Genomic DNA, 19,081 nt, shown 5'->3' with positions numbered 1-19,081 from the left:
AATTTCTTAACGCTCAATTTTCGAGAAAAGCGAATTTCAAAATTCGTCAAGTACGCTGGAACTTGGATAATTCCCACTTAAGTATGAATGAACGATCGACAGGAAGCAATTGCACGCGTGAAAAGAAACAGAAAGTGCGAAACAAAATTTGTCCGTTTTGAACGCGTTTGGCTCGGAATTATACGCGTTTGGCGGAACATACGCGCGCGATGAATTTTCAGATTTACTTTTCTCGGCGACAAAGCGTTCTTCAAATCGAATAATTTTATTCCACGTTTTCGACATCATAAAAAATTGTATCCCGCATTTTCTTCGCGTTCTTCTATAAGAAATCGCTTTATTCGTTACTCAGTCGTATCCTATTTTCTAGTTTCTCGCGTATTCGTGCTTCGAATGGCGAACGTATTTCGAGCGTGACAAATCGCTGTTCCTTCCGATTTCCCAAAACTTGAATAGCGGCTTAGCAAACAGCGGTTGTTGGATGGCTATCCATGGAACGTTATCTTACGACCGACGATAAGAGTTGTCGCGACAAGACGGATGTCCTGTATAACCGACAATTAAACCGTGGCGAAGGGAGAGACGGAACAAACGCGGAGGAAGAGAAAAGAAAAAAAAAAAGAAAAAGGTGAGACGAATAAGCTCCCGAGTCAGCGTTCGCAGAAGGAACACGAATATCCGGCAAACAAGAGACATCGCACGCCAGGGAAAAAGAGGGACGAGAGACGCGATGACGTCAGTGGCACCGGCGTCGCGTTACATCGACGTAATTACGTTAATCCACGCACGTACGTCGCGGCTAAAACGGGCATCGTCGTTAAGCCGATATCTCCATTGCACTGGGACCCAATTCTATCTCTCTCTCTCTTTCTATCTTGCTCGAGAATAATTTAAACGTTTTGGTTGCAGTCCCCGTTTCCAACTCTATGGGCGACGCGACGTTAGGAATTAAATAGGCTGTTCTCGACTCCAGCTAGGAGAGTACTCGCGTCCCGTTTTGTAATAAACTGGAAGATCGAGAAATCCGAGCTGTAAATCGTCTGCGAAGGAATATCACAAAGTATGTGGATCGTTTGAGAAGGTCCGAACCTAATATACCTAATGACAATATAATACCTAATCCGTAAACCTAGGAATTAGGTAGTCGAGGAATTGAATGTATAAATATAAGAGTACACGAGTGTGTGAAAGTAGGAACTCGCGAGGACTCGAAAATCTGAATACTCGGATAGACGAGCGTGTAAATGCTTACGTACTCGAGCATTTAAGTACGTACTCGAACGTAGTAACGGTGGAATATACCTGAGCTGTAGGTGCGTTCCAAACTCTGAGAGAAACGAATATCGAACAGCTAGAAATGTACTTTACACGCGCAAACACCAAACACGAAAATATTATTTCGATGCTCTGAAAATATCGACGGACAAGTAAACTACAGTGTTTTCGACGCTCGACGTCCCAACCGAAAACGTCCCAACTGAAAAGTCGCAACCGAGGTCCGATTAATTTCAAGGAGAAGTCCTCGGTGATCATCGATATAAAAAAAAAAGAAAGAAAAGGAAAGAGACGGGAAAAAGAAATAAAATGAAAAGGAGAAATTAACTCGAGAGATACTCTGTATTTTACTCGCGTAAAATTACAGCGATGCGGTCGGTGAGCGTTTCCAGATAAATAAACGACGTAATTGATCAATTATCCGCTGACGTTTCAGAGGCGAAACGGCTGTTGTAAATTGAAGGGTTGCGATATAGGGCGAGTCACTGAAACTAATGACAAACGCTTCGACGGCCGATCGATCGCCATCCCCGGCACAGATCCTCCTTCTCCGAATGAAATCCTCCGATGAACACCTACAGCATGTTACTTAACAGCGAGCCAATCGAGCACCATGACTCTCCAATTGCAACACGTGAATTCCAGTTGGATGCAAAGTGCAACACGAGCAATTTGTCGAAATCGAAAGTATCCCTGTAGCACCGATAGGATGGCAAATTCGAACTTTGTCATCCGAACGCAATCTATAGTTCTTTTACGGTTCTTCCTCGACCGTTAATAGTAACGTTTCTACCATCTATGCAAATGTATGTAATATCTATGCAAATATATTCGCGGTCTTGAGACTTTGCGATGTACAATGACTCGCGAAAATAGCCGAACATTTAGCGTAGAAAATTATGGTATATAAATAATTGTGCGTTGTACGAAGCTCTTTGAAATTTCATTAGCACTACGACGAGACACGATTACGACGATTATACCGGTAATATTTGGAACCAATCTGGAAATGTACATAGAAATTACGTTTATTACAAACATACACTTGATTATTAGTACAGGATATAAATAATGGTCTTCGATATGTATATAATTAATGTTGAAAATCGCTATATCCTGGCTTGCTGCTATAGCTAGCGAATGATCTACTGTCCAAATACTTTGACGTTCGTGGAGAGTATGCTTGCAATAAATATTTTCTAATTTCTATGTCCATGAATTTCCAGATTCTCGGGTCTCAAACTTTGCCGATATAATCGCGACCACAATGTCTCGTAACAGCGCTGTTGATGAAATTTCGAAACGTTTCATACAATACACATAATATATTCGTAGGAAGATTTCTATAAAAATATTCAAATATTTTCTTCAATGTATTTAGTCGCATAGACGTAAAAACTAGCAGCCGTAAAGACAGCAGCAACGTTAGCAACCCGAAGAGAAATTCATTTTCATTTAGGACGAGCCTACCAACAGGTAAACAATACAATCAGGCCTAGCAGTGGTCCGTTTTTCTACCTAACTCCCTTTTTTTCGTAAATCATTTCTCTCTTGTGAATTCGTAAAAGCGTGAAACGAAAGGAGCATCAGGATATTTTTTAATATTCCTTCTTACCTGCTCATAGACCGTGCAACGTCGCTGGAAATAAGGATAGAACGTAAAACGAGAAAGCTGCTTTTGTTTCTCGAAAATCGCCATAGATACTTGCACGTATTAACTCGATTCCACACTGAGATCTTTGACACCATCGAGTAGTGCTTTTGCTACGATCTTTTTAAATATCCCAAGGTCTACAATATTGCTTATATTCTTATTTCTAAACTGCGAATTTTTATTCAAATTCGCATCTCTATGAGGTCAACTAAAAAGAATAGAACGTAGGCAGAGGCTTCTTTCATCCGGTAAATGTTATAACAAGCATCGTGCTTCGATGTATCTGGTGCAGGGTGAGACAGTAAAAACTACCGTTTGAAATAACTCGTTGTATATTGATTTTATGAAGCGAAATTTATCGCGTTTAAGCAGTCTGCTGCGATACGAGTACACTTAAATTTTCCAATAGTTTATATTTTTCGAGATATCAAGCTGACCGAGAATTTTAATGACCACCGTGTGCTCTTAATAACGTCAGTCATTTTATTTAGCAGATATTTTAATACTTCAATTTGCTGAATTTAACGTGTGAAAAACAAAGCAACGTAAAACATAGGAATACCGTTAAATTTGACAATTTAAAATTACAATAGCTGCTAAACTGATTGTTTTTCATTGGAACGTCCAGTTGGATCGACTAATGTTATAAAAAATATACGCTGACGCTATCGACGTCATCGTAATATCTCAAAGAATACAAGATATTAAAAGATCAAAATATACTCATCTGGCCAGGCTGCTTAAATACAACAAGATTCACTGGAAACATTTTTCGATAATAAAGTCCATAGATATCGAGCTACTTGGGGTGGTAATTTTTACTGACTCACCTGTATATATTTACGTTCTATGTATTTTTGAACCTTCAAATTTCTTGCGAATGCATAAAAATGTACAGTCTCGTTGTCTCATATCCTGACCTATCCTATTTTATTAGAACGTAACCAAATACCGTACTGAAACACCCAACGTCCTTCGGTAAGTCGATAGTTACTACAATAATTAATCGCTTTCATCGACCACCCTTGACGAGGATACAACGATATATTGCCCCAAGACGTAATTCAATCAAATTTCTTTTACTCTGAATCCATTGAGCAAAACGAGCTAAGCTACGAGGCGCGCTTCAAAGAAGACCGACGACGAAGTAACGGGCAAATGTTACGTCGCCTCGAGAACACGAGTGCTCCGAAACGAGCTTTTAGGTCCCTGGATAATTCGTTCGAATGCGCGATTCCTGAGAATCTCGATTATTAGTCGGCCCTCCGGCGACTTTTCTGGGCTGCTAGTTCCAGGAAGTGTCGCCGGTAGCGATGGGAGCGGAAGGCCGAGCAACAGGGGGGAAGTACAATGCATGCAATTAGTCGTGGCAAGATAATATCGCGAAAGTTGAGAGTTCCTAGACCTTCTTACCACCTACCTACACTTTTAAGCCGGCAATACACCGGTGAACTACGCTACACTGTGTTGTGCTACATTTTAAATTATTTGCTTTATATAAATTATTTGCACATACATACAGTGGCGGGCAAAGGTTCATGAAGCAAGAGATACAGAGAGACACTAGAATTTTGCAAAATGGATTTATATTTAATGAGAGCAATGAACGAACGTAGTACGAAGGTTACTAAAATTCATAAACGAAACCTACCAAAGCTGTGCTATTAAATTAGCTATAGCTTAGCTTAGCTATCCGGTGGATCTTTAAGGAGGTTTTACAGTCAACGAAGACCAGAAAGAGATGGATGAAGCGAATAAAACTGATGGACAGACGGATTCGGAAGAGACGAATACATAAAATTCGTTTGTTTCAAGAACATGAGCTGAATACACAAATAAAACGCTGTACACGGTACGTGGAAGTTGGTGGAGAACAAGAGACGTAGAAAGAAGGAAAGGGTAAAACGGAAATACAGAGAATCCCGTTCCCACGACGAGTGCTCATCAAGCTGAAAACCGCCGTGTATATGCTCGACCGAACAGTAACAAATCGCACACAGTGTGGCCTCTATTCTAAACAGTCAGCCAGTCTAACGAATTAATACTTTCTTTTCGAGAATCAATTAATACTCTTCGCTGAAAACTACTTCAAGTATTGTTCGTTGATACATAGAGATAAAAATGAGCTATTACATGGTAATGATTCAATTACAACGGTCGAACAAAGTGTACATTCTAAAACTAATTGCTCGATGATCCGTTACCAATTAGAAGATAAGAAAACGAATTGGATAGAACAAAATGCAAGACAAACTAAACGATCCACTAATAGGATAAATTAATACTAACAGGTGATTTTTTAAGACTGCGGTATTAGGTATTGTACTTATAATCAGTGGTGGGCTGGCCATCGAAGAGTTTGGGAAAATTTCCTGGACGGGCCGGTGGGAGACGCTCAACGACTAGAATTTAATTAAGTAGAAATGAAAGGCCAATGATATCGGTAGTCTCTTGGTAAAAATTTACAAGCGTTACTTACATCTAGTATTATACCTAATCCAATATCGCAATCTTACAAAATTAGCGTAGAGATGAACCATAAAGATCTGATATACAACAATAAGGAGAATACAAATATCTCAACAGCGCAAACCACGGCTTAGGAAAATATTCTGTAGACGTGTAAAAGCATAGAGGCTTGAAAGGATTTGTCACGTACCTGATCCTTAGCGAATTGAAACCACGTGCTGATGATAGCTGGCAGACGGGAGTGATGGTAATGCTTGGTAGTTTTCACGCTGATGAACACGTCGTCGAGATTCGTGGTGAACGGTGCCATGGTCGCAGTCGCGATCGCAGGTGTCACCGAAGATTCCTCGTTTATCAGCATCCTCCTCGAGGCTGGCACTTCCACCAGTACGCTCCTACTGTTCACTTCCACCGTCATCTCGTCGACCCACTACGCAACAATGCCATACACACACATAAGTATAAAACCAACCGCGATACGCTCATAATGGATCGGTAATATTTTGTAAACATCGCACGCATAGAACAATAATCTGATCGAGAATTCTTGGAAAAGAAGCGAGCACGTGCACGCGAGCTCACGGAATGTTTACTTTCACGACGTTCGCGACGAAATAAGTTCGAACTCGATTTACCGTTCGATTAACATAACTGGCTACCGAGAATAGCGCTTCGAGAATAGACCAATTAACACGTCATTTGAAAGTGACATCTCTCTTTATTACTAAAGTCAATTAACCCCTTACCTTATGATCTTTTCTATTGATACAGCAGTTGCATAAAATATTTGCACATAACCTTATTATCCAAAGAAACGCTTTCCTTTACCACGTTCAACGTTTCATTTTTATAGTATATCAAATCTTTATCGCCTTATAAAAGTATCTACTACTGAATGATACGAAATTTGATATATTTGAAACTAATTAATTTTATATGTTGGACCGTACTTTATTTACTTCTATTTATATATTTATCTATCTACTTTATTCTATTGTTTTTTTTTTTTTTCATTCATTCCATTCTCCGTTAATGCTACTCACCTATTAATTATGCACTTATTTTGTTTAATGTTGTTGTACTTTGTCTCACTCGTTGAATTAATAAATTACTAATGTAATTACTAATCTAACTACTAATGTGCAAATACTTTTTCTATCCACCGTAGGTATTGCTATTAGCCTTAATAATTTATTGGTTTAACATTTTAAAGCAAAGTACTGAAATATTATATGCAATTTGTATTCACTAATCGACAGTGATATGAAATAAAGGGGTTAAAATTGAACTTTGGTAGTAGACGCCACGTCTTGTTATTCAATGTTGTAAAGCGAAGGATTAAGAATAATCGCTAACATATGTAAGATAAATTAAAACGTTTACCTGACGGGGTGCAACAGCCTGATAAAGAAGAATGGTAGCATAAGCAGTGGCGAGAACAAGTGCCAACGCCTGGAGACCTCGTCTAGTCGGCAGGCTACGGGGCATTTTAGCACTTCCGGTGCCGGCGTATCCCGCGCCAATCACCGACAATCGAGCCTGTGGCCCACCGCCACCGAATTTCACCGACCGTCCCTCTTCCTCGTGATTTTCACGTTTTTCTCGAACTCCAACGATCAACGGCAACCACCTTGCATCGTTCCCCTCCTTCTGCCGCGTGAAAAATATGCCAGTCATAACATACAAAAGTAATCACGTTCCCGCGCGTCACTCCCGTGTTACTCTTTCAAAATATCGAATAAATCGTTCGCTTTCGATAATCAAATCTAACCTACTCGTCACACGCAACGATCGAGTCTGCGCATGACAATGAATCACGTGAACTGTAACTCGATTCACTGTAATACACGATCACGAATGTCCCATCGAAAGTTCCTTCTTGTCACTTTGTAAATTAACTGAAAGGATAACCTGCAAAATTTCGGTTATTCCGTTATATTTAATTGTCGATGACACCACCAATGTCATCGTTCCGTTTCACGTTAATTTGTTGTTGATTCGGCCAACGACTTATGAAAATCGATTAAAATTTCGAAATCGATATCTCTGTTTGAAGAATTGTAGATTTCAATTGAACGATAATCTCGTGTTTCAAGCAATTCGTCTTGCGAATCTATCATGAAAAACTATATAATACTTTTGTAAATTGATTATAATTGATTGTTTGTTTTTTGTATCGTTGTACTATAAATAATTTCAACCTGTAGAAGAGCGGCGAGTATTTGACAGTCAAGTGGTTGTCACACGGGAACGCTTTTGTGAAGCGGAGATATACGAAGAGTCACGAGGCGAACACGCACCAAAACGTAATACTGCACGGCGCGCGACAAGCCACCGACTGAACACATGGCCAGTCGTCGTGACTACGCTGTAAACATCGCCATAGCAGCCACTTGGCCGGCGTGGTGGGAGAGCGACCTGGAGAGTGGCACAATGTCTGGAACGAATGAGAAGGGGGACGCGTTTTAAATGGAGCACCGCCTCTTCGTTGTACGTTGATCCGATTAATAACTTAATAAATTTTTATATCGATTGGAAATCAATGAACAATAAATGAAATAAGCAATTGTAAAAATTATTACCTTACTTTGCTTTTATTTTTTAATAAATAAACATTATGTGTGAACTTTTGATTTATAACTTAACTTATTTATACAGTCTGCATTCTTGAATCCGGATCTTTTGTTTATAAAATACATTTTTTATACGGTTGTTTTATTTATCTGAATTGACTTTCATTCATTGTTTTTTTTTTTTTTTTTTCATATATCTTTCATATGTAGTGAAAATAAAGTATCAATTGCAAAATATTTGAAATATTATATACGTTATATAAAGATGTTACTGTTATTTTGGATAAATTCATCCTAAAAAGTTCAGAGGATAGGTGTTTACAGGTGTAAAATATGAGTAACACAAGTCAGGTGTATATTCCTTCATAAAAGACTGCTTATATTTTTGTATTACAATATTTAATTATTAAGATCGTCAATATTTACATTTGTACATGATTCAATGCACTTTACAGTATAAGAAAAAAATTAAGACAGACAATCGTAAGTACTTCATCATGAGCGTCCATTCGAGCTATAGTTACATCTCGTGATCACAAATCGATAAAAATCGTCCATTTCAACTTCAAACATACGATCATCTTTCACTTTAATAAATATCTTTTGTATCATCAAATTAGGATTTGTTACAAATTTTCCCTCCATTTGTAAATCAATATTCCTAATTGCGATAGAAGATACATTTCTATCCCAATGATTCCAAGCTTCTTCTCCTTTATTTTAAATAAATACCTCTGACGTAATCGTCATAATAGCTGCCATTTTGCACTCTTTAAAACCCAACTGTATGTGCGTTCATCGCACATCATTCACGTTGCTCTTCGACGTAAAAGAACTATACTATTGTACAACTTAATTGCAGGTCCGAGACGCAATCCCAATAGCGATACCAAATCCTCTTGAGTCAACATTAAAAATGCTTCACCATCGATATTCTATAAATATCGAATAAGAAATTAAACACAGTTTGAATATAATAAATTGTATTACATTTCTTCCTCTTTTTTAAATACTTACATGTTGCCTAAAGATATTTCCTATTTCTTTACAATTGGGAACGCTCTGTATAAATTTGATAACTTCTTCGTTCGACCACCTTCGAGGATTCGTGTTCTGTTTCGCCACTACCCTGTTTAAAGCATTGCTATGCTTCGCCCATATATGCGGCGAATCCGGTAACGGATTATATCCAGGATTGTAAACGGATTGGTACAATTCTGTACGTAATTGTTTATCAGGCATATTTGCAGCATAGGGTATAGTAGATAGCGACGAGTCACCATATGAATTCGAAAGGGAATATAAAGGTTCTTCAGAAACTTGCCGTCTATAAAAGTATAAAAACATACAAGTTAGTTATAAATACATTTATATACGTTTGCAATAAACATGTTTATAAATGCAAGAAATATAGTCATGAGTGAACCTTTTCTTTCTCTTTCTCAAAAGCTCGTCATCATCCGTTTGTCCGTCACTGTGATGATGTTTCGATTTACTAGACCTGTAAATTATGAATTACTCATGTACAGAGCAATTACAACAATGTATAATATAATACAGAATATTCGTATAGTTTACTTTTCCGAATTTTCTGATTTGTCATTCTTGTCAGAGAAATCTCCATCTTCTTGTTTAATTTCTTTCTCAGTCTTTATTAATCGTTCCTCCGAAAACAACGGCTTCTCCAACTTCTCAGACTTTTCCATTTTTATTTTGTCTGCTTTTTCTAATTTTGGTCTATCCTGTACATCATCTTCAAAGTCGCAAGTCTCGTGCTTCAGATTAAGTCTATCGGCCAATTGTCTAACTTTATGAAGATTCTGAGGTGAATACGGACAACCAGATGCAGAGTTATGCGTTGCATATTTAGGCCCTTTTACATGCCCTATTCCTTTACAGCCATACGTTCCACACTCGGGCCTGTCATTTAAGTTATCTGGAGCTAGAGACAGTAATACATATTTAGAATAAGAATATAAAAACATGAGAGGTATAAAAATATTTAAAAAATTTTTACTTAATGGCGGTTCCAAGGGATGACCCGTTTTCATACACCAACCCATGGGATGTATGTCAGGGGAATCGTCATCGACCCAATAAGCATGATTTTCTGGCCATCCGTCAAATCGTATTTTTAGCCTGTAAAACAAAAATATATACATATACAAATAATTGTACTGTGCTCCACTTAATTTTAAGATAAAAATAAATATTTGTAATTTACATACATATGATCTTTTACGTCTTCAACTGTTGCTACCCTTATAAGTTGAGGCACGCGTTTATCAACCGCTTCTAATTTCATTCCACGCTTAAATCCGCAAGGTGGTCGTTGTTTAAAAGCTCTCGCTGGCGCGACCATGGAACGGCTTTCCCTGAGATACGCATCCCATGTGAAAGATTTAGGGTCTTTATAATCTGAAACAATAAATTCGCATTTTTACATGCATCGTTTTTTCCGGAAGAAGATACAAAAATATAAAAATCGAATACATATTATTTCGCTTACTATTTGGTGGCGTTAGACTATGACCATTATGATGACACCATCCCACTGGATGAATGTATGGAGAACTTGCATCCGCCCAATAATCATACACTTCATCCCAAGAATCAAAATGAACTAATATACGGGAATCCATTAGGCCTGCTATGCTTGCTACACAAACCAAAGAAGAATGCTTCCTATCTACAGCTTCTAATTTCATTCCTACGCGGAAACCAGTAGGACATACTGACTAAAATAGTAAAGTATATTGGTGAAGTTCATGAAATTAAAAAATAAATCGTTTGATTAAAAATTGATTGGCACTTACACTTTTGTTTGAAAAAATATTTTTTGGCGTTGCAGTAGCTTTGCAAATTTTTAAATACGCGTTCCAATTAAAATTACTAGCTACGTAACCTTTCGGTGGGTCTAATCGATGTCCATTCTTTTCCGACCAGCCAACCGGGAAAATATCCATACTGTCTGCATTTACCCAAAAATCGTAATTTTCTGCATATCCATCGAAATGCAAACGTATTCGATAACCTGGAATTATCCAAATAAATAAACTGAGTATGTTGTTATAGATTGAATATAAAAAGAAGAAAGTGAAATAACTTACCTACTACTTCAACAACCGTAAGAACACAATATCGTGACGGGTGTTCAGGATCTATTCCTTCTAATTTCATTCCAACTTTGAAATGATTTTTTGCATATGGGAAGGGGTCTTTGAATAACTTAACGGGTGCTGCCTTTGCTTTACAATGTTCCAAATACTTAGACCATGAAAATCCGAGTTTCCCTGTCTGCCAAGGATACTGAATACAGAGACACATTTATAAGCAGTATGTTTCAATGATTGTAAAAGGAAAGTTTGGTCACAAGTACCTTCGATTCGGTGTTATCTCCCTGACTCTCTTCATCCATTCCTGTAATAGTATCCTTTGTATCCTCGTCTGTCTCAGATTTCACCTTTTCTTGTCCTTTGTCTTCGGATTTCTCTTCTATTTCCTTAGACTGTTGCTGTTCTTGAAGTAATCTTTTACGTTTCCGTTTCGCGCGTAGATCTCTGTCAATAAAATAAAAATAAACTTATAAAAAAGTATATATTTAATTAAATATTAGAAAACTTTATATCGAACAACATACTTCAAGTCTTTTTCTTTCCGCATCGGAGGCTGTTTCTTGGCTTCTATTATTTCCGTACATGATGGACCACACGATATCGGACTTTCAAATTCTGCAGCTAGTCCATAACATCCACAGCCTTCACAATGGTACATTGTATCCGCCGAAACAGTCCTCGATTTTCTATCATCGGCTATAAAAATGAACTCGGTCACATTCGTAAGAAATCTTCCTTCACTCTTTGAAAGAAAATATGCATATTCGCATTGTTAATACTTACGTTTCTTTTCGTTGTTTATATTATTAACAGTTACCGGGGTAGACTTGGAGGAATTCTGTGTCGAACAAACGTTCTCTTTGTCGCCAATGCAATCTTTACCTTGTTTGTTATTTTCATCTTCATCCACTACTTCCATAATACCAAATTCATTCATACAAAACTATGAAATATAATAAATTATTCGCTATTTTATTAAACCATGACATCAAAAATTAATTTTCTAATGTTATATGGTCATACCTTTAATGTACTTCCTGGAAGAGTACCAACACCGTCCTTCCAATCTAAAACTTTCGCCGCATCGAAATTGGAATCGTTATGTGTTGCATTTAAATGATCTTTCAAGTCTTCATGATTACTTATATTAATCTTAGTATCATTTTTATTGTCCGTTAATGATTCAATGCCACAGCTTGTGCGTGTTTTAATAATTTCGATTTTTATATCGTCATCGACATTAGTATTAGTAGTAAGTTTCACAGTTTTATCTTCACTAGGAACTACTTTAATCAATGTAATGTCATCATCATTTTGCACTTTCTTATCCTTATCTTGTTCTGATTCCGGACTACTTAGTGCATAGCTTACATCAACTATACTCTCTTGAGTAGATTTCGGAAGATTTTGTTTTTTCATTCGTTTTTCACTCGATCCTCTTAATATATTGCTTATCGTCTTTTTTCGCTTCTCAGGTATACCGGCGTCGTCTTTTTTCGGAATAGGGGTAATAACTGCGGAATCTGGATTTTCTGTAATTTTTATACTGTCTGTAGAATTATTATTTCCTTTATTTGCGTTTAGTAAACTCATTTTTGCAATAGGATGCAAAGGAGGTGGATGTGTAGCTGAATTTGTAGTTTTTGACTCCCGTAATACTATAATATAAAAAGAAGGGAATAGTTAATTCAAATTTAACAATACAATGAAACATGCTTTCAATTATTTACCTGTAATAGTTCCTTTACTTTCTGTATTAATTTGGCCATTGTTAATTTTTAAATTAAACATACTGGATTTAGTAGGTCCACTTTGTTGAGGTATGCTGACTGGTAATAATAAATTAGTCATGTGTTTCGGAGGTTGACTTTGAGATCCTGTAGTAGTACTTGTTGAAGTTTGAGCTAACTGTGATATAACTGGTGCTATCACTAATTTTGGTTTAGCTATCTGAGTTGTAGTTAGAGCTCCTAATAAAAGATATGAAAAAGTAAATTAAGATTATATCAATAAAAAGTATCTTTTTTATTACTCATAATGTTATTATGAAAATAAAATAGTCACCTGCTGGTATAACAACAGATTCCCGTGATTTATTTGGTTTAATGAGAGTCCCAAGATATGCAAAGGTGTGTTTGCCTGCTTGTGCATTGGTCTGATTTCCTTGAGAGGTACTTAAGGGCACTATCTGAGCAGTAGATGCATTGGACTTTCTAAGCAATATATGTTTCTGTCCTTGCGAAGTAGTTGTGGTACTGACAGTATTAATTGGCCGATGGATTACAATATGTTGTTTATTCTGAGAAGTAGTAACCTGACTTGGCCCTTGTATAAACACTTTGTTTTGTCCAGTAACAATCTGTAATTAGAATAAAATAAACAGTTCATTGATGGCATTAAAATAATTTACAAATCACCAAAAAATTGATTGAATAAACTTGACGTCTTAACACAATTTAATCATATGTCATTTGAACATCAAAAATTGTCTAATTTTGTGTCACTCCTTACATATTTACAAATTTACAAATTTTAAGAAATATTTGAAATATTTTTGATATACTATGATAAGATATCTGTATGGTTATAAAAGTAATGTTTAATGTAATTTATACTTTCCTACTTGTTATCCACTGTAGCAAGTATATTGAACAGATCTATATTTATTATAAAGGTGTACACTATTCACTGCTATCACCTATACATGGATTTCACACTTTACATGTGTATATTCCATATTCACTTACATATGAAATAATGAAAGCATAGTTAACAGTAGACACTTAAAGTAACACAACTATACTGGATCATTTTATATAATTATAGGTTACTCTGACCTATATACTATAACTATACACTTTATTGTACTATACAGTATAATATATTATTCTACTTATGTAAGATTATAAAATCATGAATATTAAAAATATATTCAAATTTTATTATAAAATTTTTTGATGTTATATTATATTTAATATGAAGAGAAAATAATATTCTGTCTTGAAAACTCAAGCTATCTCATTTAAGATAAGGATATTAACAAATTACCTGATTATTGACTGGATTGATAATAGCAGCCAATTGAGTAGCATTAGGTGAAACCAAAGTCTGATTTGTGGTTGTTGGTGGAGCCGAACGTAATTTACTTTGTTGAATGTATAATAAAGGCATAACGGGTGTTGTTGGATCATCTGACTGTGGAACCTCCGTGCTACTATTCTCATCTACATCATCTACTACTATTTCTTCTTCCATTCTGTTGAAAAAACATAATGCAATATATTTTTAGAAATTGTATAAAGAGACTTACTTTGTACATTTAACGATTTAAATCATCACAAGAACATTTAAGAGCATCAATCAACGTCATATTTTCAGAAAATTCTGTTTACTTGTTTATATTATATTATGATACAAATATATAAAAACATGACTGAAAGATTAAAAGATAAAAGAAACTTAAATGATCTAATCATTTAAATCTTATCTATACTTAAAAAATTTATTTTTGAAAATTGCTATAAAAAAAAAACGATTGAATAGGCAAAATAATAACAAAACATCTTTTTATCAAAAAATGAATTAATATCTAAACAATTTCGTACGATGAATGGAATGAAAAAAAATAGACAAGTGAAAGTATTTTGTAATTCTACAAACCTACTTATGCTTTAATATTTCCTATCACCAAGTAAAATTGTTGCTAGTTACATAATTTGCAAATAACTGCAATTTTTGAATACACAAAGTTTAATAACTAATGCAATGGTATCCCCGATAGCCATAACTGGGCGTTAAGAGAATCACTAACACGATTTGAAACACGCGCCGAACAAATATCTTTCAGTGTAGTTACGTTATTAATTTTCACGCTTTCAACTGCATCAGTTAGCCAACAATTTATTCCATACATTCTATGGAACACCAGAAATCCTCGGGAGCTAACAATTTCAATAGTTATACCATAGGTATTTTTATTGAAGTACTTTTACAAATCGTTCAACGCGCATCACGAATCACTTGAAGACACAAACGCGCACGCACGCACACTTTTCACTGGAATAGGGGGATGGATCAAACTATATAAAACTGATTATTTGTTGCGGGATTCACAGGGATTCTCAGAGTAATGCAAACAATTAACGCGACATAAACTAAGAACGAACCAAGTTGAAATTCCACTGAATTTTAAACGATAAATTTCACATATTTTTTAAGCGTTCGAGCCTTCACTCTGCGTACGCTACAGCTATATCCTCATAGGTTCTAACTGTAGTAGCGACGGCGCAACAGGCCGCTTCCTATTGGTTAATCCGAGTTACACTAAAGAACAAGTTCACAATCTCGACCAATCGTAACATTCTCGATACACTATTAACCGCATCGGATATACAGATTTTTCCCAAGTATGAGTAATTTTGAAATCATTCAAGGATCATGCACTGCCGATCGATAACTATATACCACGTAACAAAGTTTTTTTTTATTTAATCTACTGCCTTTTCGCGGGCAGACTTTTCTCGTCTACATCCTTTCACGAATCTCCCGCGCAAATATCAACCTAAAAAAAAAAAGTAAAACCAATTCGCGTTCCGCTGATCAATGCGAGCTAAACCAAGCTAAATTTTTTTAAAACGGCGAGTCACATACTTGTCACTATTTAACAGATTATCGCATTGGATTTTAAAAATTGAAATTCACCAAGGTATCGGTAATTTAATCAGAATATTTGATACGAATTGTATCCGACTCAGACATGCTTTAAGTGTAGTTGTACATGTTAAATTTTATTATTTTATTTTCATAGTTGTTGATTTTGACCAATGGCAGAGAGTTATCGCGTGACGTCATATTGTTATCGTGGTTGGATTGGTTAAACGTAGCAGTACGTGTAATCGGTGAAAAGGATTCTGCCTTTGAAACAGTAATTTCCGACGAGCTCTTGATAAAATTATTAAATTTGACGATCAATATTTTCTACTGTACCATACGCGAAAATATCATTTATATTAGTTCATAGAAAATGATAATTGATATATTCATTTCGCACACTAAGCAAATACTCAAGTTTCGATTTCGATATACTTCTGCATTAACCTCTAAAATATAAAAGCTAACATTTTTAATGCTCGATATATATTATTACTCTGTATAATGAATTTACAACTATCAGATTATGATTACAGTACTGGAATTTCGTAAATTTACGTCTGAAAGAGATAAAAATTTGTAATAAAATATTGTTAGCATCAAATTTATTAAAGTTTTTAATAATGTATAAACTTGATATAAATTACTAATAATGATAATAATACGACATAAATATGATTTGTAAAAAAACAGTATAAAGTAGATAATCCTGAATGAAAACAGATTTTTTTTTTTAATTATACAACGTTAAGATTACGAATACCTTTGTTATTTTATGAGCATTAACAGTAGAATATGTATATTTTAATAAAGTACGAGATATTTAATCTACGAGACATCGAGGTTATTAAAAAAGTTTTCAAAGATACAATGAAAACAAAACTAATTCATTATTTTTACTTTATCGGTATAAATTGATCTTATGAATATGTAGATATAATCACTATCAAAGCACCAAGTCATAATATTTTAAGTATATTTCTATATGAGTGGAGGTAAATTGAAAAAGAATATAAGTAAAGATTATTATGATAATCGTGATAATATGTATTAAAAAGTTTGTACACGTTACATTCATTCATAAATACTTTACAACTTTTTTCAAGTACATCAATGCAAGAAGTTACGGGAAGCTTTATAGGTATACTTACTAGGATAAGTGAATGTTGGTCTAACGAATTATGAGCGGTAATTTTAAGGATATAATCTATCGAACGTCGATCGTGAGAAAAAAATTACTTGACTAACAAACAACTGAATATTTAATGTTATCACTGTCATATTTTACACGCGAACAGCACATTGTAAACATAAGAAATTATATGATAATAAACTCACGTTTTAAAGTTGTCAGTCGCCATCATATGCGAAGAGACGATATCATTCTAACTGCGCATGCGCATCGACCCATGTTGCTTCTGCTGTAAAGGCTCATTCACATTTGTTCACATAAAATAGAATAAGATAAAAATGTTTAACTGTTTCAGAAATATGTATTTAATAGCATGTAATAAAAATTTTTTGGCTATCGCTTTTCAAATGTCAAAGTAAATTTATTTTACAAATACAATATTTTTTTCTACGAACAAAATACAACTCGCGTACAATTAATCCGCGAATATATAAAGCAACGAATGATCGTAATTATTCTTTCGCTTATTTTCATACATAAGTTATATTAAAAGTTAAAAAATTGTTTTCACTCTCAATTTTGCAAAATAATATTTCAAGTTCTTCGCATTAACCAAATCAAAGTAAAAGTAATTTATATTTTTGGCTCCGTAAAACAAGAATTAAACGCTCTTCGGTATCGATCGAAATAAAAAATAGAAGTAGGTAGAAGTAGGTATAACAAATTTAATGGAATTGTCGACTACATTGAGACTCTTATTTCCTGCTGCGCGTCCATAACGACAGAGTCTCCTTATTTTTAACGCAGCAACTATAAAATTTCCATACGATATGCATACATTCATCGTACATTTAATTCGCTACAGTAAATTCATTATCACATATTCGAAGAACCGTATGGAAGTATAACCATTGAAAAGCGCTCGGTTTAGCGGATCTAAAGAATCGCTTAATTATAAATATGCGCGAATCTATATGTATATATAAGTATAGATTCATTTACGCATATAAATATATATACATATTTACGTATTTGAGAAACATATGTCATAGAGTACGTAAACGCTTGCGCTCGATGTTGCACACCAGTGGTGTCCAAGCTGAGTTGCGGAGCTTCGAGAGTCTTTTCTCACTTAAGTTTCGTTACCATAGTATAGAAATGCTAGCTAATACCCTGCTATAAACTCAGATCCAATACAAACACTTCCCGCGTATTGTTTTCTGTTTGAAGAGAGAGCTAGAAGGAGAGGGAAATCTCATCGGAGATCTCTCTCTAAACCCTCTTTATCTTATAGGGATGATGGCAGGAGGGGAATATAGTATACAAAGATCTGGTAATTCCCATAACGGGAACAAAGATCTGGTAATTCCCATAACGGGAACAAAGATCTGGTAATTCCCATAACGGGAACAAAGCTCTTAGTGAATTTAGTAAACGTCAATTTGTCCACTAAGGAGTAAGGCGTTTTAGGTCAGAAGTGTGATTTGTATGCCTTACTATGTTCTGTATTTTACTTTAGTGTATAAACTTTATTGGTATATTCAATAGGTAAAAATAAGACTAAAATGTCATATAGCAAAAAATCTATAAATGCTTTATCAAAAAATTATAACAAAAATATGTACGTTAATAATCTTCCTTTAATGTGTTGATATATGTTTACTGTTCTTAAGCATGATTCTATTAGATTCTACTGTACGAGGATAAACGTACGCTATGAAGAAGTAAGACAAAATCGTTATGAAATTCAGTTTATAGTAAATTCAATAACACATCGATATTAACTTTGCATTAATAAAGGCGAATGATACTTCGAAATGTATGCATAAGTATGTATCGTTTTACGTTTCATATTTTTGTTATAACTTTTTAATAAAACATTTATGAACTTTTTATTACATGATATTTTAGTCTTATTTCTACATAGAATACATTGGCAAAGATTGCATACTAAATTGCGAGACACCCAGTGTATTGCTTTCATTAACCTCTAGATCGTAGCGCTCCATGGCTAGCGACCGATTTGTAAACCACGCCTCATGACATTACGAACCTTACCCTCGCCACGAGAGTTGCCCTATACTGCGAATACGACCGTGGTAAGGGGCTCCACCCGTGGCGACGGCACTGTCATACGCTTCGAAAAGGCCGATTAACACGCATACGTGTTTTGAAGGAAAAGGTAAAAAACGGATAGAAAAAGTATTTTGTG

At 35.2% G+C, this 19,081-nt stretch overlaps 2 protein-coding genes across 9 annotated transcripts in view; both read right to left on the bottom strand.

The window, feature by feature from the left end:
* Nucleotides 1-7,758, bottom strand: part of Fng (Fringe glycosyltransferase) — a 122,608-nt gene extending 114,850 nt beyond the window's left edge. Inside the window, exons 1-3 of one of the 2 annotated variants that reach the window (XM_072016696.1) lie at nucleotides 7,600-7,756; nucleotides 6,782-7,048; nucleotides 5,589-5,828 (exon numbers count right to left, since the gene is read on the bottom strand). In XM_072016696.1, the coding sequence (XP_071872797.1) occupies nucleotides 5,589-5,828; nucleotides 6,782-6,886 (345 nt within the window). In that variant the 5' untranslated portion in view covers nucleotides 6,887-7,048; nucleotides 7,600-7,756. Of the gene's footprint in view, nucleotides 1-5,588; nucleotides 5,829-6,781 lie in introns of both variants that reach the window. The other variant, XM_072016695.1, reaches the window with a different exon arrangement.
* A 590-nt stretch (nucleotides 7,759-8,348) lies between these two features.
* L(3)mbt (lethal (3) malignant brain tumor) lies at nucleotides 8,349-17,248 on the bottom strand. Of its 7 annotated transcripts, none has more exons than XM_072016089.1 (17): nucleotides 17,076-17,248; nucleotides 14,136-14,343; nucleotides 13,152-13,446; nucleotides 12,818-13,057; nucleotides 12,111-12,745; nucleotides 11,871-12,030; nucleotides 11,612-11,783; nucleotides 11,351-11,531; nucleotides 11,082-11,268; nucleotides 10,788-11,005; nucleotides 10,481-10,709; nucleotides 10,200-10,389; nucleotides 9,989-10,110; nucleotides 9,550-9,913; nucleotides 9,398-9,472; nucleotides 8,989-9,298; nucleotides 8,349-8,906 (listed from the first exon to the last, which is right to left on the bottom strand). In XM_072016089.1, exons 1-17 carry the CDS (start codon nucleotides 17,099-17,101, stop codon nucleotides 8,781-8,783), a joined length of 3,738 nt encoding a protein of 1,245 aa, XP_071872190.1. In that variant the 5' UTR covers nucleotides 17,102-17,248; the 3' UTR covers nucleotides 8,349-8,780. The 7 variants fall into 7 exon arrangements, with proteins under 7 accessions (XP_071872190.1, XP_071872196.1, XP_071872189.1 ...); XM_072016095.1 differs by having other exon boundaries at nucleotides 11,082-11,280; nucleotides 12,881-13,057; nucleotides 17,076-17,246; XM_072016088.1 differs by having other exon boundaries at nucleotides 11,082-11,280; nucleotides 17,076-17,244.
* Nucleotides 17,249-19,081: the final 1,833 nt, after the last annotated feature.

Source organism: Bombus fervidus, chromosome 14 (genome assembly GCF_041682495.2).
Source record: "Bombus fervidus isolate BK054 chromosome 14, iyBomFerv1, whole genome shotgun sequence".
Lineage (NCBI taxonomy): Eukaryota > Metazoa > Arthropoda > Insecta > Hymenoptera > Apidae > Bombus > Bombus fervidus.
The sequence above is the reverse complement of the archived record's forward strand: the minus strand, read 5'-3'. Positions and strand labels throughout refer to the sequence as shown.